Source organism: Corvus brachyrhynchos, unplaced genomic scaffold, assembly GCF_000691975.1.
Source record: "Corvus brachyrhynchos isolate BGI_N302 unplaced genomic scaffold, ASM69197v1 scaffold32, whole genome shotgun sequence".
Lineage (NCBI taxonomy): Eukaryota > Metazoa > Chordata > Aves > Passeriformes > Corvidae > Corvus > Corvus brachyrhynchos.
The window spans coordinates 11,639,118-11,661,709 of NW_008237919.1; the positions used below are offsets into that span (position 1 = coordinate 11,639,118).

The 22,592-nt window shown below is 35.4% G+C and overlaps 1 protein-coding gene across 2 annotated transcripts in view; it reads left to right on the forward strand.

Annotated features, from left to right (window-relative positions):
* CNOT2 (CCR4-NOT transcription complex subunit 2) overlaps positions 1–22,592 on the forward strand; it is an 81,368-nt gene that overhangs the window by 55,491 nt on the left and 3,285 nt on the right. For both annotated transcript variants that reach the window (XM_017733230.1, XM_017733231.1), the window contains 12 exons: positions 3,076–3,142; positions 6,510–6,657; positions 7,264–7,446; positions 9,844–9,923; positions 11,126–11,251; positions 13,784–13,908; positions 15,434–15,554; positions 15,666–15,822; positions 17,623–17,684; positions 17,781–17,830; positions 18,628–18,728; positions 19,305–19,449. In XM_017733230.1, the coding sequence (XP_017588719.1) occupies positions 3,076–3,142; positions 6,510–6,657; positions 7,264–7,446; positions 9,844–9,923; positions 11,126–11,251; positions 13,784–13,908; positions 15,434–15,554; positions 15,666–15,822; positions 17,623–17,684; positions 17,781–17,830; positions 18,628–18,728; positions 19,305–19,449 (1,365 nt within the window). The remainder of the gene's footprint in view (positions 1–3,075; positions 3,143–6,509; positions 6,658–7,263; positions 7,447–9,843; positions 9,924–11,125; positions 11,252–13,783; positions 13,909–15,433; positions 15,555–15,665; positions 15,823–17,622; positions 17,685–17,780; positions 17,831–18,627; positions 18,729–19,304; positions 19,450–22,592) is intronic.

Here is a 22,592-nt window from a genome sequence, read left to right on the forward strand (position 1 = left end):
GCTGAATTTAATTTTTTTTTCTTGGTCTAAACTGTATGGAAATAATAGAAAAACAAGACAATTTTAAATTGTTCCTTACTTAGATATGACAGAAAAAGGTGTTTAATAAAGTAGAGATGGAATAAGTGAGATACCCATAAGACTGTATTTGTTCTCTATGAGATTTGAGAAACGCTGCATTTAATCTTCCTGTAACAGATCCACAGGATTTTTTATTGATTTCTTCTTGATGCTTGTTGTCTTTGGTGTTCTAAGCATGTTATGACATGAAGTTATCAGACTTACTGAATTCAACGCTTGGCCTTTATTATGGTTTTCTATAAAGGTTTCTCTACAAGTCATTTTGCAATTAACTTTTCATGTAAAATTAAGTGGCACAATAGATGTGACCTACTTTGCAATGTTTCAAAATAAGCAGTGTTCAATAAATATTATTTGCTACTGCTTTTAAATGAATTTTAAAAATCAAGTAGTATTCATTGTACAAGAGGTGGGATTCTTTTTTTTCCTCTCTTTAAAGTAATCTAGTGCCTCTTGGGGGTTTAATTATGGAGCTTTTTACTCCAAATTAACATTATAAATAAAAGATTTTTATGCTGAGGCCTGTACCATCTTCTGCTTATTACATCACATGCCATCACAGCAATTTTTGAATTCCCCGAGCAGCTGTGCTTCTGGGATGTTCTTTTTTGGCTTAACTGCTTTGCTTATCTGTCCCAAAGCTGGTAGTACTTTCTGACTGATGTTTCTATCTCAGTGTCTGGTTTGTTGGTTTTTATTTTTGAACTTGTGTGCCTTTATCATTGTCTGTGCCTTTATCATTGTCTTATAACTTTCTGCCTCTCATTTTTTCCCCATAGAATTACAATTTTTCACACCTTGCAACATGTTCTAGGATTTTCCAATATATCAAATTTGAATGCCGTTTTTTTAACTTCACCATTTTACTTTGTCTTTCCTTTCTTAAAAACTACTGTGTCAGCTTGTTTTATTAGTGTTTAATGAACATCAGTTGATTGGTTTGGGGGGGAAGTATGCTTTGGAAGTCTTGTCTCCCAAGTGTCCCCACTTCATCATGCATTGGTTCGTATTGCAGAGCAACATTAGTGTGAGTGAATTTTATTCCTTCTGAATAAAAACAGGTTGGAAGTGATGTTTCAGCAGTGCACCAGACATGTACTACTCACTAATTGGCTAGTCCACTCGTCCATGGCATCAAGTGTTTTAGTTAGGAAACCATACAGTAGCTGTTAGGCCCCCAGAGCCAACTTTTTTTTTTTTACAAATATTCTTCCCTCTGGCTGCATCACTTGCTGATGCAGCTATGGCCTGTGAACTTGGTTATACGAATGCTGAGCTGAAGCCATTGGTTGTTACTTGAAGTGGGTTTTTGTTCACAGTGAGTTCTTCACTAAGAAAGAAGATCTTGTCTTGCTGTTTCAAATCGCCTATGTACACTAGTATGGATGTTTGTTCCTGTAGTTGCTTACTATCAAATATGTGCACTTTGTTCTTAATATGTGTGAGTATAATGTATGTTGAGATAATATTACTGATTTATTTTCTGATGGTCTGCAGTAATTGCCTGCTGTAATTTTTTTCGTGCCTTCTGTATATATTCAAAAAATCATAAATACTTTGTGACTTACAGATGTGAATGCTACTTTTGGTACTTAGTGACTTACCCTGCATGTCTTCTTTCTCATTTCTACCATCTGGATTTGGCCCCAGTATAGACAACTAGCAGATTCAGTTTATAAGGTTTGTTTGAATTTTTCATCTGTCTAGATGATATCAACAAAGCAATTTGCCATTTATCACAGTAAAGTTATTTTGATTTGAATTCTTTACTCTCAAGTCAAAAAAGGTTGAAATTGCCTTATGTCTAAGAATCCAGACATTCCTTTCCATGAAACCATCCTAAAATTCAGTCCAAGTCCAGACTAATTCACTAAACAAGCAGCTATTTGCCCATGTGTTACTAAGCAGAAGTAGCATGTGCTGTTGTGGATGGAGGGATTAGGTCAGCTAATAACTCTTCTTGCTCCAGGGGGACAATCAGCTATACCTAGTGTTGGTGAACAGCTAATCAAGAAAAAAAGCATATGGGGATGGATGTTCCAATATTTAACTTCCCTCAAGATTGCAAAGGGGTTTTTTCCAAGTATTTAGACTGTTGTCTAAAAAGTTATTAATACTGTTTCTCAAATTAGTTCATACTCTACATTTCTTCAGTAGCATGGAGAACAGTTTTTTCTTTTCCCCTTACAACAGAGGTTGGAAATCTGGTGTCATGTGCCTACATTAGTTGCCTTCTTTCTGGGGTATGCAAACCCAAATCTCCATCTTTCTTCATAGATGGTGCTGGTGATTTTTAGTTAGATCTTACTCTTCCCAAGAGTCTCTAGAGTTTGTCACATTTCTGGTGTGGTGTCTGAAAGTTGATAAAGGGTTTAATGGAAATATTTAGTAATACATGATTTCTCTAAAGTGGGCATGGTAGAGCAAGAAATACTGCTTCTGACATTTGTGGGTCCTGTTCATATCTGTGTACAAGCATGAAGCTAGCTCTTAGGGCAGTGTATTATAATTTTAACAATGGAATCTTATCTGAAGTTCATATCTGTTCATATAGACCTGCTGCTACCTATCCACTTATATTGTAAAGGATAATACAAAATTTTCACTTGTTGAGCAGGAAGTGATCTGGTTGTATGAGACATGGTTTGCAGAGGAAGATGATCTCTGATTTAAGTAAAGCAGTATTTCTTTTTCTGTAATGATGGGTCTTCTAGCTGTAAGGAAACCTGAAAGCTTGTAGATCTTCGTGCTCTTTGTTGCAAGTAAAAGTCTATGTTTATACAGGTGAAGTCATAAATTTTTATTGATGTGTAATACACTGCAACATGTGTTACTGTACAGATATTTTGGGGAGTTTCTGAAATTTTTCATGACTTTGAATGAGTTTTCAGTTGGTTTGGTTTTCTTGGCATAACATAGTATTGTAAACTTCCAGATCAAGATAGCACAATATCTTTATGTCTTTAGTAACCTCTTAATCTTCTTACATTTTAGATGCTGGCATCACCATCAACATCAGGTCAGCTGTCTCAGTTTGGGGCAAGTTTATACGGGCAACAAAGTAAGAATTCTTTTTATCAATAATATTTTTATTTTATGCTAAATATATTACAGTTTGACACTCTGGAACATGCAGATGGCTTTGTTTTCTGGTGATTGTAAAAATGAGAGTGTGTCTCTATATACAGTTATTTTAAGATACATTTTTGCTTTGCTTAATACGCATTTTTGCAGTGTTTAGTGTGCAAAATGTCATATATGTCGCTTTATAACTGCTAAATGTCCAAATATAACCGTACTATTATCTGTGATTTAATTACCTGTGATTTAACAGACTCTCTGAAGGAAAAACCTAAAGAAAGAAAGCTGGGCCAAAATGAGCCTAGTTCAGAAAACTATGTAAGGAATAGAAGGAACATATACCTTAAATATAACTGGTATTTCATGCTCTACAGGAGCACAATAAATCTTGTGTACATGCTTGGCAACTTGGATTTGACAAAGAGATATGCCTTTAGGATTAGGATTATTGCTTTCTGCATCGCTGTTTTTTTTTCTTTCCGGTACCTTGAAGATTTCATGTATCTGCCAGTCATATGGACACTGTTGCAATAGAAGACCTATAGAGCAACAGTCTCAGTGTAATGCTGACTTAAGGACCACCTAACTTAGGGCCAGCACCGTGAACTAAACCTTCTGGTAACCGAGAGGTGCACTCAGGCAGTGGCTCAGAATATCTGAGTTAGATACAGTTCCACAAGTAAAACTGGTTGTGAATATCATCTCTCCTTTGTCACTGTATGCTTTTAAATGTTTTCTGCTGTCTCGCTAAGTGCATTTGACTCAGATTCCAAGAAGAAGTGTCTTCAGAGAACTTTAGAGAGTCTGGACTTTTTTATCTGGACAAACTAAAAGCTTTATTTGCTAGATGCATGGCCTTCCCGACTTCTTTCAGCTTTCTTGAAATAGTTTTAAAAATACAGTGGGGTTTTGGGTTTTTTTTTTTGTTTGTTTTTTGGTGGCAGTGGTTTTTTGGAAGTTTTTTTCCTATCTCAGTGGCTGTTGATGAGTGACCCTGTAATATAAACTGCCATTTTAATGCTACTGAGATTTATATGAGCAGCTTCTCGCCAGTGTGAGAGTCACGTTTGGCTCTTGTCTTCAAGGTGCTCATTCTGGCACTGTTGAACCTTTCAGACTTAACTGTATACAGATACTGAAATAGTTTATTCATTCTGTTTATCACAGTTATTTGTTGTTTATTTTTTAAGGTAAACTTTTTTTATCAACTTGGTTGTTCATTCAGTTCGTTCCTGTGCCTAGGATGTAATCGCTGTAACATGGAGAAATGTATGCCTAAAACCTTGAAAATAAATATTATCAGGTTTCAGTTTCTACCTGATCTTGAGAAAAAGGGGCAAGAAACTTTTGTGTTAAAGTCATGGTTATGATTAAAATATACTTTAGGAAAAACAAAGCTGATAGCACCTATGCACTTTTAATGATTGGTAGCTGTCAGTCATTAAGCAAGGTGTCATGTTACAGCATTAATGTAACTTAAACTCGACAAGTAGGGAGGAAATCAGCCATTTCATTGGTCTGCCTCCAACACAGTCTATGTAGATCTCTTGTGTCCATTAGAAAAGTGGAAAGTGTAAGAAAAAAGGGTTTGGGATTTTTTTTTCTTCATATGGTGAATATTTCAACTGCCCCTCCTTGCCAGGAATATGGTTCTACTTCACTGTGACAACTTTAATAGTTAAAACTTCAAGTTTAAAGAAAGCCAACAAGAAGAAATAACCATCTAAAACTGGCTTTGCTAAAACAAATGCTTGCGCAAAATTAAGTTGAATATCCTAATCGGGTTTTTTGGTGTGCTGTATCTAGTTCAAAAGTGTATGTAATTTTTTTTGTACCATTTTATTTTTAAAATCCCATGTAATTGTTAATCAAGGGGAAATACTATTTATAATATATATTTATGCTCATTGAAATTATTCTGATGCAGCAAATTGCCAAAATATTTACAGTGAACACTTTAATGTAATCAACTTTTAATGAAATGTTAGGATGCTTGTTATAGCAAGTCACACTACCTCTTAATCTGAACGTATAGAGATAAATCTGAATGTTTTAAACACTTGAGTTTTATTGCAAACTCCCTGGATTGCAAATTTTAGGGTATGACACAGACTGCAGTTCTTAAAGTGTAAAAGCTGGATGACTGGGAGATTTCTTCAGGCTTTGTCCATGATAATAATTTGAGCATATGCCATGTCTGTTCTTTGCATTCTTAGTATTTAACCATGTTATACACTGGCATATTCAGCTCTTCTGCAGGGGTGTTCTACCATGGGAGAGTGCTGATCCATCAGAATTTTCTTTTGTTTGGTCTGCAAGATAAGGTTTTGAGTTCTGTCAGTCTGCCTCAGTAGCCTTATGCCAAAGCAATAGGAGCTGTCACAGCCATTGTTTTTTATATGCTAAATTTGTTATTATTGCCGTGTTGCACTAAATAACTTTTTCTTGTCTTTGAACATAATTCTGGAACTTCTTAAACACAGAAAAGTGATGTGAGAATGATGAAAAACTTCATAAAGTTTTTGGACATTTTGAAACACAGAGCAGTAACTGGCTATTTTCTGCTGTTCTCAATGAAAGTAATTGAATTTTTTACCTCTCTGAAGTGCTTGCTTTATTCTGTCACACACAATTGTTTGTGTAGAAAATACTTTTGATCACATTGTTAAAACTCTTCTGTATGCTTTTAAATGCTAATAGAGGGCCATTAAAATTTTGCTTGCTTTCTGTTCTTAAAAGGCCAAACTTGATCACAGACACTGAAGTACTGTTGCCATAAAGAAGCTACTTAAACTGTAAAGAGAGAATTGGCCTCAAATGTTGTTTTCGCTGTCCTAAAAACAACGTTATTGTTAATTAAATATCTATCACTTGCTTTTTTTTATCAAAGATTTGCTTAATTTTTAGCAAGACAAATCAGTGTTCTAAGTACTCGTCAAATACATACTTATTTATTCAAAAGTAATTAGCATTTTTCTGAGTGAAGTTACCGATTTTCCTAAAATGCTGTCTTCTTTTGAAATAATTTGTAGATTTCCATGTCCTGATCAAAAACCTCAAAATTCAGCCCTTTACAGTATACGTCTCAGAGGAAACAAAATTTTGTTAGCGGCTTCAAATAGAAATTCCTTAAAGAGCCTTTCCAAAGTTAAACAGAATGGGGATAGATTTGATAATTGGGTTTCTACTATCCAAACGAGGACTTAGTTTTTACTGTACTTTCCTTCAGTCTTTACACTTTTTTTTTGTACGTTGTCACCATAAATTGTTTCCATCTACACCTGATGGAAGAAGACCTTGTTCCTGATTGCTCTGTATCTCCACCCCTCTGAATTTTTTTTCAATAGGTGCACTAGGCCTTCCAATGAGGGGAATGAGCAACAATACCCCTCAGTTAAATCGCAGCTTATCACAAGGCACTCAGTTACCGAGCCACGTAACGCCAACAACAGGGGTACCAACAATGTCACTTCACACGCCTCCATCTCCGAGCAGGTATTTATTGATAGCCGATATTTCTGCGTGTCTTTCTGCAGAGCTCTTGTTAAATGTTCTGCATATTTTGTCTCATACTTTGCAGTTTGATAAATTAACAAAGAAGAGAAGTAGTTTCTAAGTTTCTATGGCCCTCTGCCTGTGTTAGGGAAATAATACCATAAAAAAGTAAGGATTTACTGTAAGACAGTATTTTATTTTTGTATGTAAAGGACAAATTGCTGGCAAATTCTGCTTCAGAATGTAAGAGGTTGTTATTTGATTGTACAGTTAAAATTTTGGTGTGGTGTCATACACCGTGTAAGAATACAAAGATAGTAGGTCTGAAGTGCTCATTAGAAAAGAGCTGTAATGCCTTTTCATATGCATAATACTTAAGTATTTATCTAAACCTGATGAAGGACTTGATTACTATGTACTGGGTCATTTGGTATTTCTGAAGAAATACAGAACTGCATTAATTATAGAGTAATCCAAACACAGTGTTTGGTCGCTAAGCACAAATTAAGTTGCAACAGCTCGGAGTCTGTCCTGCATTAGTAATCTAAATGAGTAGCCAAATACTGTTGTACAGATTCATCCCTGTGGATGGTTTTTCTCTTTCAGGGGGATATTGCCTATGAATCCTAGGAATATGATGAACCACTCCCAGGTTGGTCAGGGCATTGGAATTCCCAGCAGGACAAACAGCATGAGCAGTTCAGGGTTAGGCAGCCCCAACAGAAGCTCTCCAAGCATAATATGTATGCCAAAGCAGCAACCCTCTCGACAACCTTTTACTGTGAACAGGTAAGGCTCTTTAATTGGACCATCCCTGTACAGCCATAGACATGCTGCTCTGGAAATGTAATTTTTATCCATTAGAATAAATCTTTAAACCTGCTTCCTGTATTCATGTCTGGGCAATAAACTTTGAAGCTCCTTGTAGTATTCTCGTAAGGTCTTTGAGGCCTTTAAGCTAAGTTCTTTTTCTGACTACTGAATTTCTACTGCATCTGTTCTAAAGTATGTGATGTTTCTCAGATATTCCCAAGTTTATTTTTGAAACATACCTTGAATTTTCAGCATGTGCATCTGTTTTAAAACTGTTCGTCTATGACTTTGGGAAGAAGGAAGGCAAAATTTAAAAACACAGTAGTTATTCTGCAAGAGTAGTAAACTGATTCAGACACAGTAAGGATCTAGTATTTTACTTCTTTAAATTCTGGAATGATACAGAGAAGAGTGGCTTGCCATTCATTTAGGGATTTAGTGCTCATTTGGATGCCAAAGGTTTCTCAGTTTCTTCTTTTCCTTTTCTAATTCTGGGCAGGATACTAACATCATAAATCATTATGCTTTAACTGTTACAGTGCTGTGTTTATACTTCATTCATACTGATAAACTTGTAGTACGTAGTCTCTTAGTTCTAATAATTAAGTGTGTGTAGTCACAGCTTAGCATGGCTGACTGCTTTTGAGGCTTGGTTCCATTACTTCATGATCCCTGTGCTCCCAGTTAAGTTCTTTTTCTCCCTTCAGGCTGTTCCTTAGAGGAGTGCCTCTTATACAGAGCACAAACAAGCTCATCGCAGTCAGGTGCCACCTCTAATCCAGTCTAGTATTTTACAAAATAGATAAAGGAATGTAAAAACTAATGTCACAGTTAATCTGAATTTTAATCAGGTTGTTTAGTTTTGTAGTTTCACAATGAAACAGGCATACAGATGCTGTTCTCAATCACAGCAAATAGTGATCCGGTACTAGCAGTTTGTGGTCTTGGAGCGTGAAAAGACTTTGTCTCTTCCCTCTGTTTAAGCAGAGTTTGTCTTTTCCGTCCTGTATAGTGGCAAGTAGAGGTATCATTTTAAAAGATAGTATATTTTAAAGTATTTTTGAAATGTGAGATCACAAAAGGATGAAATAGTAATATACTTAAAAACTCTGTGTGTAAAGGACAATGATACTGGATATTGATACATGTGTACAAAGTTCTTGTTTAAATATCATTCAGCTGTAGGGTGGATAATGAAATCCCTGTGTGTAGGAATATTTGAATTAAAATGCTTATCCTTCGCTGTTAGCATTTCTCATGTTCAATAAGCTACGAGTCTTAAAAATGGAGAAGGAAATATCTCTGAAACAATGACTGGCTCTTATTCCACAGCTTATTAGCCTATGGAAGTATAGTAGTACATATCCAATGGATAATTGATAGTTTCAAAATTTTGTTAAACATATTTTGGGAAAAAGAATTTATGTCATTGGCTTGTAAGGTGCATGCATTATGTGACTTTCAAGAAGCATTTTCTGAATAGTTGCTTCCTTGGAGCAATGAAAGTTTTTAGGTTAAATTTTTGAACATGAAGCATTTGAAGGTATTTCAAATTAAGAGTTAAATGCTTCGGATTTGTAACTGTGTAAAAAGTTTGAATTGGTAAAATTTCCACTAGGGAAGCATTTCATATTTTTATTTATGGAAATTTCCAAAGTATCAGCTTCTATCCTCTTACAGGGGAAAACTGGATGTTGTGATTTCCACAGGGCAGACATTCAAAATTTCACTCAGCTGGGGCCCTACCTTTGGGCTTCTTGAAATCTCCAGCTCTTGCGGGATGAAACGGATTGTTTGTGAAGGTGTCTGTGCAACCACAGTAGTCCAATGTGATATTTAGATGTTTTTAAATGTTTTTGCCTGACTGTATGGAACTTGTAGCTCATCTCTTGACAGAGACCATCCCTCTGCTCACAGTAATGCCATGTGTACATGGTCGTGATTGCACATCATAACTGTTTAGCTTATAAATGAGTCATGACAAGCTTGGTCATTTTCATGATCGAGCTTCCCACCTGCCAAATGATGGATTACAGCCTGATTTTTAACTACTGCATTTACTGCTGCTTCATTTTTGTATATGAAATATTGAGTAACGATCATGTTTGTCATAACTTGTTTGTTGACAGATGTCTTAATACACAATGGCTATTAAAAAACTAAGATATTTTGAAGTCATTCCAGTTGACCTGATTGAGCAGTGCCTGTTGCTGCTGCTCAGTGTTTTCAGAAAATAATTGAAAACTGAGTTTAGGTTAATATGGGTTGCTTAGGCTTGAAATAATTTCAGGGTTTTTTCCCCCCATAATATCTACCACTGGAAATACAGAGTATGTATGTCCTTTTATCTGACTTCCTGGATTTTTTTCACAGTATGTCTGGATTTGGGATGAACAGAAATCAGGCATTTGGAATGAATAACTCCTTATCAAGTAACATTTTTAATGGAACGGGTGAGTTTACTCTATGTAATACTGATCTTAAACTACAGTAGAGATTTTTTTTAAGTCTAATTAAAAATACTTGGTTCTGTTGGAATGCAACTTTCTGATCATTTTCAGTTGTTCCATAAAAATGGTGCTCCAAGAGCAATGCTAGATAACTGGGTAGTACTTCATTAGCAGTGGATTTTACTAGTTCTGAAGACAAAGTGAAAGTAGTTCTGTAGTATATTTGCTGTACGTCACATGGCTGTAGATTATACCTGTTCGGTTAGAAATACGAAATAGCTCTTGAACCTGAAAAGGATATCGGAGAAGAAAAGATTTATCCATTTCCTATGAAAGCATTAGGTATGTGAAAGCAGTCAGAAAGCATTTTATTTTTTTTTTTTAAATCTCAAACTCCTTTTGAACAGCTGCTTTATCATATGATCCTTTCAGTCAGTTATTTAAGTTGTGATTTTTCTCTGGGAATTACTTCTTCACCTGAATTTAGTGAACTAGAGAGGGGAAAATATCTTTTTCCATAAATGATTTAGGTTCATTTGTGCTGATGCGTCTCTATGTGGCTGCATATATGAAGCAACCTGAGGTGCTGGTGACATCACAAGAGTAGAAGGGCTTGGGCATTCCCTAGGACATTGTGACATTTTTATGAGCTGCAGCTCTGGCCTCACCTATGTAGCATTTTCTGCTGCAAATCAAAAAGTGTTGCCATGTAACTTGCACTGCATTGGCTTTTCAGCTGCTTAAGCTTTATCTTACCTTATCTAAGGACAATAGAGCTGTTTGATGCTGCTGCTAATATGGGTTATTCTCTCAAATTTCTTCTTGATAGCTCTTCAAATTTAAAGCATATTTAAAAGAAATTTAAATACCTTTTCTAGAACTTAAATTTTGATAGTTTGCTTGTATTTTATGTGTACAGTCTTTAATTCAAGAGGAGGTGACCTTACTAAATGAAGGCAGAACTTCAAACATCCTGATGCTCTTTAGGCTAGTCTATTGACTAGCTATTGTTTGAAGGCGAACTTCAAACATCCTGATGCTCTTTAGGCTAGTCTTGTAACACAAAAGCTGTAGTTACTTGTAATAATTATAGAATGAGAAAAAAGATCAACTTGAAAGAAAATATGTCCTACATTTATCTTGCTCATAATTAAGTCTTCGAAAAAAATACATAAGGGATTTAAAAATACCTGTTTTTATTGTAGATGGAAGTGAAAATGTGACAGGACTGGACCTCTCAGATTTTCCAGCACTAGCAGACAGAAACAGAAGGGAAGGAAGTGGCAATCCAACTCCATTAATAAACCCTTTAGCTGGAAGGGCACCCTATGGTAAGACCATACTTCTGAAAGCTCTTTGAGTGAAATGAAATTTGCTTGATTCACCTCTTTCTGTTCATAAGACAGTAGACAGTCTTTTCAAAAATGCCAGACACGTAAACTGCTAAGACTCATTTTAAAAAATGAGTAATCAGTATCTGTGGTTGGAGACTCCCTTTCGTAAGTATTAGAACTAATCTGCTTTAGTTTCACTGCCAGTAGGGATTGTTGGGGATTTTTGGTATGTATGGTATGATTGCTCTGAGGCTGCTCACTCTTGAAATTTCTTAGGTGATAGGTTTTATTCAAATTGCGTGTATACAAGAGCTGTCGCTGTCTGAGTAGCAAATTACAGGATTAGTATTAGATTAGTAGAGGTGTTACTGTGTAAAAAGTCATAAGCTGTAAACATATTGTAAACTTTTGCTGTTTATTGATAGTATTGGCTGCTGTACTGTTCACTGTCACCCTTATGATGAACATCAGATTTCAAAAAAATAACCTGTAAGCATCAATTATTATCAGTCAGATTCCAAGCATGTGTCATATAATTCTTGCTGTACAGGTTAAAAAATAATAAAAGGAAAAGCCTTTAGGTGGATACAAATCTTGTTATTTGGGTCTTGAAAAAATTCAGGTAAGCTAGTGTGAGGCACAAAACTTTCTTTTTGTTACTGCTTTAGTAGATTTTGTCACGCATGTTGCATCAGCTACTGTCAAAAGTTGCTTTTATAACCGTAAGTTATTTTTGTGACACTTGTCAATTTTGAACCAAAAATAACCTAGTGTTTTCTAACTATAAAAAGCTAGTGTTTTTCAGAGATAACTCCAACTTTAATTGGACATTATAGATACCACATTATCAAGAGCAAGTAGCCTCATGGATTTGGCATAACCAGGGCCCTCTGCATAAGATAGCTGTGAGAAAAAACTAAACAAGTTGAACTGAAATGTTAAACACAGGAAAAAAGTGACTTCCCCAGATGAAGACACTCAAAACTCACATCAAGCATGAGTGGAGACTTAATACAGCAAGAGGCTTATGTAAGATTTTGTCCATCATAGAATGGATTGGGTTGGAAGGAACCTTAAAGACCATCTAGTTCCAACTCTGAAAAAGAAGACAGTATGTGGAAAAATTATTAGAAGATAGGAGGGAGATCCACACAGATGTACTTCAGCGTGAAGCTTGAGTTCAATATTAAACAGCACTGCAGCATAAAAAAAATCTGTAATTGCTCTTGTGCTTTTACACCATTTCCCCATTTTGGTGCTAGCATAGCAGTTTGCATGACTGCATGGTGAACCACGAAACAAAGTTCTCTGAAGAGTTACCCTGAGCATCTGCTTAGTGCAGCAGATGAGTATGGAGGTATAAACAATCAAAAAATGAAAATGTAAGATACACAGGATACTGTCTTCCAGCACAAAACGTGGAGAGCACTTTTGGTTGTGGACAAGAAAGAGAAGATTTGAAACAGAGCAGAGACCTACTTTCCTCATGCTTAGTTATTCAGGAAAATTATACTTCAAATAACTTTTAGATGGAATAAGAATATGCATTAAAGTTAATTCATTATCAGTTTTATTCATCCAGTGGAAGAAATTGTAATAACTCTGGATGAAAAGGCTGAACAGCAGAAACAAGATTAACTCAGTGTTGTTCTTTTTTCTTAAATAAAGGAACTTAGATCTCTAATTCCAGAATACTAAAGAAAGTCGTATGTTGTCATACTGAACCGTTTTACTCCTATCCATTTATTAAGAGTCTTTGAAGATTAGGACCTAGACTTCCTTCTGTCTTGTGTTCCTCTAGTGCAGTGTTCTTTGCAACCAAATCACTGTATTATTTCTCTGTGTCTCAGCAAAGTCTAGTCACTCTTGGGTGTGTGGTGTGGCTTGTTTGGTTTGGTTTGGTTTGAACTGGCATTTAAAAAAAAAATAATTCCTGTTCAGTTGTCCATGTTCCAATGTGACTGGCCTGCTTTTTTTTAAATTAGGGTCAGAGCACTAAGAGTTGCAGGCTAAATGCTTTCAGTTTTCATACTGAAAGTAGGAGTCATTTTTATGTCATAGGCAAGTATTTCATTGTTGACATGTTCTGCTGCAAGTTAGCTGGTTGTCCTTTGAGAATACGTGCTTCTGAAGAGATTATGCAAAAAAATTCTTCATGCAATTAGGGGACAGAGAAAAAACGTATCATACTTTTAAAAGCAGTGCATCCTTGATCAGTGGATTTACCTAAATACAGCTTTAATAATGCCTGAAAAGATTATTTGATTATTTAGATGTGTGAAACAGGTGCAGTGGATGTGTCGATGAATTTAACCCGGAGTGTTTCTCAGCTCACGCATAAATAAGAGGCTTTAGTCTAATATGTGTGGATGTTTTGAATGAATAGCTTTATTTTGCTTTACCTGGTTTTTTAAGTCATTGCTGTACAGCTTGCACGTAATGAAAATGGACATTAAGCAAGATCAGCAGAAGAGAAATTTTTTACTTAGCAGTCATTTAATGTTATTCCTGCTTTCATTTTGATGGTAGTTGGAATGGTAACAAAACCAGCAAGTGAGCAGTCCCAGGACTTTTCAATACACAATGAAGATTTTCCAGCATTACCGGGCTCCAGCTACAAAGATCCAACATCGAGTAATGATGACAATAAATCCGTAAGCAAACCTTAAATCCTCTCTTATTTTCAGTGTTCATATTTCTTTTAATGATTATATTTTAAAATGGTCAGTGATGATATTTTTAGTAAGAGATTTTCAAATTTGCCCCTCTAAATTAATGAGAGATTTTGTAAAAGCAGCATTTGAAATGTAACTGTGTAAATGGAATTTCTCAGGAAGTTTTTCGGTCCAAACAGTCACTCTTCTTGGAGATGTCAAAACTTATTTTTGAGAACTGATAATATTTTTTAAGTTCGCGATTTGTATTTTTTTTCTCTCAATTACAGCTCATTTTTTGCTACTAATGCCTCTCATCAGTAGTAATAATTTATACATTGTAATTTTTCTTCAAAGTTGTCAGATCCTTTAAAAGTTAGGTGGTAAAATATTACTTTAAGGTAAAATTCTTAAGGGAGATGTGGAATCAGAGGGAACAAGCTCTTTTAATTGAGAGCATTGACAGCTATATTGTAGACTAGTGAGATACATTATATCTTAAGTATTGGTATAATTATTGTGCATTAGATATATATCTTAGATTATAAGATTATGGGCTTTTCTTCATTGTTTACTCTGAAAGATTTGTAATAAAAAATGCTATTTTATGCAAATGAAAGGTGAATAAAATGTAGTTGACAGAGGACAGTTTCCTGCAGGATTTGACAAAATATTCTAGTTTCTGATTGCTTTATTACTCCTAATTGCAAAAAGTATGTTAATGACAGTGGCATAAATACTGGGGAATAAGTAGTAGACATGACAACACTCATGTAAGAACTAAAAAATGAACTGTTCAAAGAAAGGGAGATTAGGAAGTCTAGCCCCAAATGTTGTGGGCAGTTTTATCATGAGGAAAATGTTCTGATACAGTTAGTACTGAGTATAGTAAGGAGAGAGAGATAGTAAATATGATTAATTGTATTACTGTAGAGTTGTAAATAATAATGAAGAGTAAGAAATTATACATATGGCAAATATATTTTGTCAGTATACAGGTTCCTGGAGCATAGTCTGTTTACATAGTCTATTGCCAGACATAGTGCAGCATAGTTTTTATATCAGACATAGTGTTTACATGTCTTTCCTGGTAGCTTCAAATGGGCCAATTGTATATTGCTTGCACCTGAAATTGGCTTGAGTATTACGTGTTACTGTGTCATGGAGTGTTATACAGGAGCAAGACTATGCGGAACATCCATTATGTGGTGAGTCCAAAAGAACCGCTAGTCACAGGCACTTGGGATATCCACTGTGTATTCCAACTCAAGTGTAAAATAAGTTATTCTTTTAGACTGGAAACCTTTAGCCTATTAATAGTAATTACTGTATGACAGGTATACTTTGGAAAATGTTAAATAGTACATAAGGTTTGTCAACAGAATTCAGGAGCTTCAGCTTGATGCCATTTATTGGAGTAACTTGATGTACTGGCTTAGAGTGCTTGAATGAAAATATATGGTCAAAAGTATTTTCATTTTGGTTTGTTTTCATCAATACCAACTCTGCAAATTATTTTTAATAGAATTTGAGTACATCAGGCAAAACATCATCCAGCACAGATGGGCCCAAGTTTCCTGGAGATAAAAGTTCAACTACGCAAAACAACAACCAGCAGAAAAAAGGGATCCAGGTGTTACCTGATGGTATGTGTCATTCCACTTTTTCTGTTTTAAAAGTTTTGACAGTTATTTAGATCGCCTTGTTGATTGCTCCACTACTTAAAAGGAGAAAATTAATTTGTTCTTCTTGCCTAGGTCGGGTTACCAACATTCCTCAAGGGATGGTGACGGACCAGTTTGGAATGATTGGCTTGTTAACATTCATCAGGGCAGCAGAGACAGATCCAGGAATGGTACACCTTGCACTAGGAAGTGATTTAACAACACTAGGTCTCAATCTCAACTCTCCTGAGTAAGTTTCTGTGTTTTAATCTTGTCTTCAGTTTTGGTTTTATTATGCCGTCATTCGTAGTACGTTCACTTAGCTCACTTGACTGTCAAACCCACAAGCTATTTTGCCAAATAAAATTTGAAAACGTAATGACAGGAAAATAAAATTTTCATAATGAAGCTTCATGGCAAGCTTTCAGTAAACCTAGTGGCTTTGCTTATTCTCCTAGCTTCTTTAGGACTTTCTTCAAGGAATTGATAGTATATTGTTTATAAGTGTAATGTGTACATTCCTTTTCAAATAGTAATATTTCTTGGGGATATCTACACTTAACTCTGGGCAATTTGGGGATAATTCAATTTATATTAGTGTAATGATGAACGGAACACCTGCAGTGTTAGGCTGCACTGGATCAGTTTAAATGAAAGTGTAGTTTTATAGTTAACTTCCAGTGATTCAGTTCACCTAAGTGAACTAGTTTAGTCATCCAAGTTTGCTGTAGAGGCAATGGGGAGAAAAGTAGTTAGTGACTGCACTAATGGTAGGAGAAGTGCTTCCAACAGGTGAGATGAATAACCAACCAATACAGGGTGCTGCCTCTCTTTTTCCACTAGTTACAGAAGGAACTCGGATCAGTATGGACAAAACTGGTATATTTTAAGTGACTGTAACTGTAAGAAAAAATTAATTTCTGGTGCTCTGATTTTTGGCTGAGAATCTCACACCATTTTGTTTCAGCACACATTTATATAGTGTTAGCATTATAGACAGAGTAGTATATGTATTGCAAAGTTTGCACTTACTGATTAAAAAAACAAAGACCAGACAGCATACACATATAGTTTCCATCTTTCATAAATTTACGTGGAGTTGCATGTAATCAGGGAAGCTTGATGAATATGGATATCAAGCACAGGAAAAATGGTTCCTTATTATTCTGCTTTTTCTTAGCAGCTATGCTGTAAATAACTGTATTTTTAGTATTTTATTACTATATATAGTGTATTTAGATTCTTGGATGGAGAGGATAGGGTTAACATTTAATTCAGACAGTTCCTATATTATAATGCTGGCTTTACTTTATGCTGCAGAAAAGCTTTGCAAACAAAACAGCCCATGCAGACCTCAGTGTCTGGCCTGCGATCTTTCCTTGTGTTAAATGTTCTTTGCTTGCCCTCTGAATTGTTGTTTGAAAAACTAAAACTACGTCACATATGAAAAGGCAAATTTTTCTGCACTCTGTGGTAGTTTGGTTGGTAAAAATACCTGTCTGACATAAAAAATGAGCACAATAAATGTTCTTTAGAAACAAAATTGTAGAATTCTATATATATCGCTAGTGGTTTAAATTAACCCTTCTAACTCCTGTTTTGAAGAAGTGTAAAATCTTTACTGGTTAGTTTTAAAAAGCAACCTACCACTATAAATTTTTCTTTCCCTTTTAAATCATAGGCTAATAAATCAGAACCCACCAGGCTTGTGACAATTAATCCTAGTTAAATTGAAACCCTGGATAACATTGGATACCTGGAAAAGGTTGGGACCTCTGGCACCTAAGTTGAAGGAAAGATTTAAAAGGAAATCTTGACCCTGTTGTTTCCCATGGCAGTTTAAATGCAACCTTGCTGTGCATATTAAAAAGAAAATTAATAAATGTAGCTGCTTTAGGAAGGTTTCCTTCTTTCTTCTCACCCCAGCTAAGGATTTAGTTGTGAGATACAGCTTTTAAGTTTGCGACATTGGTGGTGGAGAACGATTGTTGGTTGGTTGGTTGGTTTGGGGGTTAATTTTTATAAATTTATGCTTTTCTCTTTTCTTCAGAAATCTTTATCCCAAATTTGCATCCCCGTGGGCATCATCACCTTGTCGACCTCAAGACATAGGTAAGAGAGAAGTAACTATTAAATTCAATATCAATATTTGCAAATTATATTCATTTACATGTCTTAATAGTTGCATCAATTCCGATTCTTTTTTAGACTTCCATGTTCCATCTGAATACTTAACTAACATTCACATTAGGGATAAGGTGAGTACGTGTGTGTGTGTGTGCATTTTTTGTTAATTTATTATCAGTAATTTTTGAAATTTTCTTTCAGATAGGTAAGGTTCAAAATCAGTGCATTTTGTGCATGTCCTCAGTCTTTATAGAAACACTGGTGTGTTAACAGGCTGATTGGACGCATCAAGCACCCATTATGTCTTACAAAAAGAGAATGGGCATGCAAAAGACTAGCTAAAAAGCACAGTATGTTTTTAAGAGTTTGCCCTTCACGTGAACATGAAGTTTTTTGTGATGCAATTCAAATGCCAAATTGAATGGAGGTATTTCTTCTTAAGATAAGCTCAGAATTGTGTTCTCATTTATCTGTTGTATTCCATATCTACATGAAAGGGGATTTTTTTGAGATATATTTTCTTTCAACTGTTTGTAGGCATCATTGAAAAATAGCATAAGAAATTTTAGTAATGTTACTTAATAGGGTGTGAAGGGAGCAAATACATGCAGAAGTTTTGTTGGGTTTTTTCAAATCAAATAAGTTGATGAGGATACACAGATACAGGGAGAAAATTCTGTCTTGCTGATTTGTTACATCTGTATTTTTCCATTGTATGCTTTAACTTGGAAAGGTTAACTAAAAGTGAAGAAAAAATGATTGTTTTAATAACTATTACTCTTGTTGTATTAGAATATCATTTTCAACACACTTAAAATGGAAGGATGGAAGTTCTGAATGTATCCTTGTGTTATTTAAGTGGGGTAGTGTGTTTTAAAACATTTATCTGTTGTGATTTTTCATCCTCATTTTCTTCAATCTTTTGCAGCTGGCTGCAATAAAACTTGGCCGATATGGAGAAGATCTCCTGTTTTATCTCTATTACATGAATGGAGGAGATGTATTACAGCTATTAGCAGCAGTAGAGCTGTACGTTCAAACTATTTTGTCAGTCTTATATGAGTTAATCTATTGCAACAATAAAACAGCAGATGTTAAAAAAGAAACCAAACAGCAGAATACCCCAACAAGTTAGACATTGAAAGCAAGAAGCTTAGTCAATCTTGAACTGTAAATCTTTGTTTTAAATACCTCCTCCAACCTTGGTGTCATTTTGTACAGAGTTTTTTTACATTCATATAGTGGAAGTCAAAAGCCCGTCTCACATATTTTTCATTATGAAGCACTGTGGAAAACATGGCAGGTGCCAGTCATTATTGAATGTGTAACTTACCTATCATCAACAAAACAAGAACCAGTAAATAGTCATTAAAAGAGTTTATTGTTTGAACATACCAGACTTGAAGATTCTCATGTGTTTTAGTTTGAGGTGTAGTAACTGTGTGGAAGAGGTATGAAATCACAGGTTTAACAATGTCATAGAAATTTTGTTTGGGATTTGAATGCATTGTACCGTTCTGATTGAAACCTTTAAAGTTAGTTTATTGAGTCAATTTCAGATAACTAACACTAAGAATTATTTTTCATTTCTATTATAAATGGAAGATTTAACCGGGATTGGAGATACCACAAAGAGGAACGAGTATGGATCACCAGGGCACCCGGCATGGAGCCAACAATGAAAACCAATACGTACGAGAGGGGAACATACTACTTCTTTGACTGTCTTAACTGGAGGAAAGTAGCTAAGGTATCTCTTTTCCCTTGTGTAGCTGTTTTAAGTTCGTCAGCCATGTATTTTTACAAAGACAAAAGTAAAACACAAAAATCTTCTTCACAAAAATCTCAAACTTAACCTCCTGCTATTTCGGTTCATTACCTTAATTTCTGATGTCTGAGAGAATAAAGGTGGTCTGAAACACTGGCTTGCTTGCGGAAAATAAGGAGCTGTCTCTCTTATTTCCGGTTTTCTTTGGCAGATAGAAGGACATAAAACTTCTTTTAGGAGTTTTGTTAAAAGTGAAAGCTCTTCCCACAGTATACAGTTACGGAACGGAAGACATTATTTGGCATTTTAGAAGTTTTACTTCCAAACCTTTTATTACTTTGCTTTAGAAAACTAAATAGGATGCTACCACACCTCACTTTGGAATTTAAAATGGTTGTGGGATGGGTGCAGGGAATGCTTTTTTGGTTTTTGGGTACAGGCTCTCCTTACCCATACTTAGGAATTCCATGCTCTGTTGTTTGAAAGTCAGTGTTCTTTGAAATGAATAACTTCTTCTGAGCAGGAGGCATATTTCCATGATGCTTGTTTCTGTATTGTAGACCAAGAGGCATTAAAAAATCAGAAAGCTATAGCTTTTTCCCTTCCCAGCTGTCATAATCTCTGTCTCATTCTGTCCATTAATACTGTCAATGTTCTATGTCTGACCATCTGTAGATACAGTATCACACTCTTCCTTTTCTCTAAAAAACACTTAGCAGATCAAATCAGATTAACCTTGAACTCAACAAATGTGATTCCAGCATGTTGGAACTATATTTTGTGATTCTACATGCTTAGGTATTTCATAGAAAATTCTTTTCACCTGCAGCCCAATTTATGAATTATTTGCTGAAAAGGCATTTCATTTCTGTGGGCGAGTTGTATCTATATACTTGGAGATTGAGACATTGCATTAAATAGTTACGTCTGTTGTGTTTTTAAACATCAGCTTTAAAGACAATAAAGTTCAGTGTCCTCCTCTGTCTATATTGAAGTTTTGCCATCTAGACATTAACTAGATACAGGCTATTTTTATTTCCTCCCCCACTCCCTCCACCCAGTAATTTTGCATAGCTTCTGCAAGCTCCCGTCAGAAATTAACATTCCAGTTGCCCCAAAGGATATGGGAGGTTCTTTAGTCCAATAGCATGTGTGACTCCTTGACTCTCCTGCCGCAGGAAAATGCAAGGGTCTGTAACTGACGGTTTCAATGGCGAGCCCTGCTTGTATGGTTTTTCCTAAGTGCAAGGTGATGCCAAAACTTCTAAACAAAAGTATCACTCCTCAAAAAGAAAACCCAAATAAAAGGAAAGTTTTTGTTTCTACTTGAGTTATTCGTTTGCGTAGTATGCTTCCTTACATTCCCCCAGGGTGCTGTTTAAAGCTATTTTATTATTGCCGAAGGTCATCAGAGGGGAAGTAATTACCTTTTGAAAGGATAGATTTCTTTTCTGGAGTCAACTGAATGTGTTCCATTTATTTATGAGTAATAAGAGCCTCATGTAGTTTCATATATCAATGGAATTGTGGTTTTAGCTTGTGTGGACACACAGCATTTCCTTTTACTAGGAGGAAGTGGTGCCCATTGTATAAGGAGAGTAACCTCTTCAATGTCTCTTTTTTCTACCTGTAGTAAATGTATGCAGCTGCTATTTGATGCTTTAGCATTACTTCTTAAGATAATATTGTCTCTATTTGGAATCCTGAGTGCTATTCTGAAGCTCAGCATCCAGTGCTTGAGTGATGCACACTACATCCTCCTGTTAGGCACTCCTGAGGTGCTGGAAAGATAGGAGTCACTACTGTCCTCTGTATGGTTTTTCCCAAGATCTACATAGATTCGCTTCTTTTTATTTGCATGCTGAAAATAATTCCCCCAACATTAAGAAGCAATTGATAGCTAGTAAGGAGAGGGATAGTATTTTCTAAAGTTTTTCACTTGCCAGTGGTATTTTCACCAGGAATGTGATTATTTTATTTATTCCCCCCCAATGTCCATAAGAAGCAATAATATCTTTTATTCTAGGCTTGTGTATTCCTTAATGTAAAAAATTGAACTGGACTGTTATTTTGAAATTTTTATTTAACTTTGAGCAGGCAAATTGAGCATTGATCACAGGAAGCTAGAGAAAGATTTTGGGGAAAACTGAGATTTTTGTTGCGTGGAAAAGGAATTGCATACTAGAAATAATTCTTTGACATTTGCACCTTTGATAAATAAGAACTTAGATGTATGTCATGTGTGATCTTAGCATTCTGTGGTAATGTTGTTACCTCTGGTATTAATTTCTGGAGTTGAGGTTTCCTCTGAGGAAGACTAATACATACTCACCCAAACAAGAAGCAGCAGTATTTGATAAATCTGTGTTGCTTTGAATGCAAGGAAAAGTATGGCCAAGTAATTTTTTTCTAACAAATGCAGAAGTAATTAATAAATACTTCAGGAAATTAGACCTATAAGGAGCTGAAAAAAAAAGGAATTCTGATAAATTTCAGTCTCTTATTATAACTGCTACATTATTAGTGGATGTTGGGAATATCAGTTCCTTAGAAGGCCACAATAATAATTGCTGCTTAACAGTTTCACTAGTCCTTTTTGAAGCAGTCAGACAGGAATACTTGCTTGTAAATTGCTGTCTCTTATATGTGTATATTCAATTATTTTTCAAGGTGCTTTATAAATTTGGTTCTTGTTCTAGTGTAGATGCTCAAGTATAGGGCAGTGCATACTCTAAATGTGTTGTGCTTTGCAGATGTGTGTTTTGCATTATAAGCTTACATATTTATTGTCCCTATTTTAAATTACACTGCAGTGTGAAGTACTGCTGCAGTGAAATACAGCAGTTTACTTTAGATAACTAAGTTGTAAGACTTACGTTTGTAAAAACATAAACCAGTTGTGATTTAGTAGATTAGTGTTCTAGATCAGTTTTAACAAAAGTAAAGAAGGCTGAATAACTTCTTTCAAGAAAAATCAAATAATGTGGGACACAAAGGATTTATCAGCCTCTTGAGCATTTATTCCAGACACTTTGTTTACAGCTACCACTGCCAGTAGAGGCTTGCAACAACCGTAAGTTTGGAAAACCCTTTTTTAGGATACTGATACTGTCTGGTTTCTGATA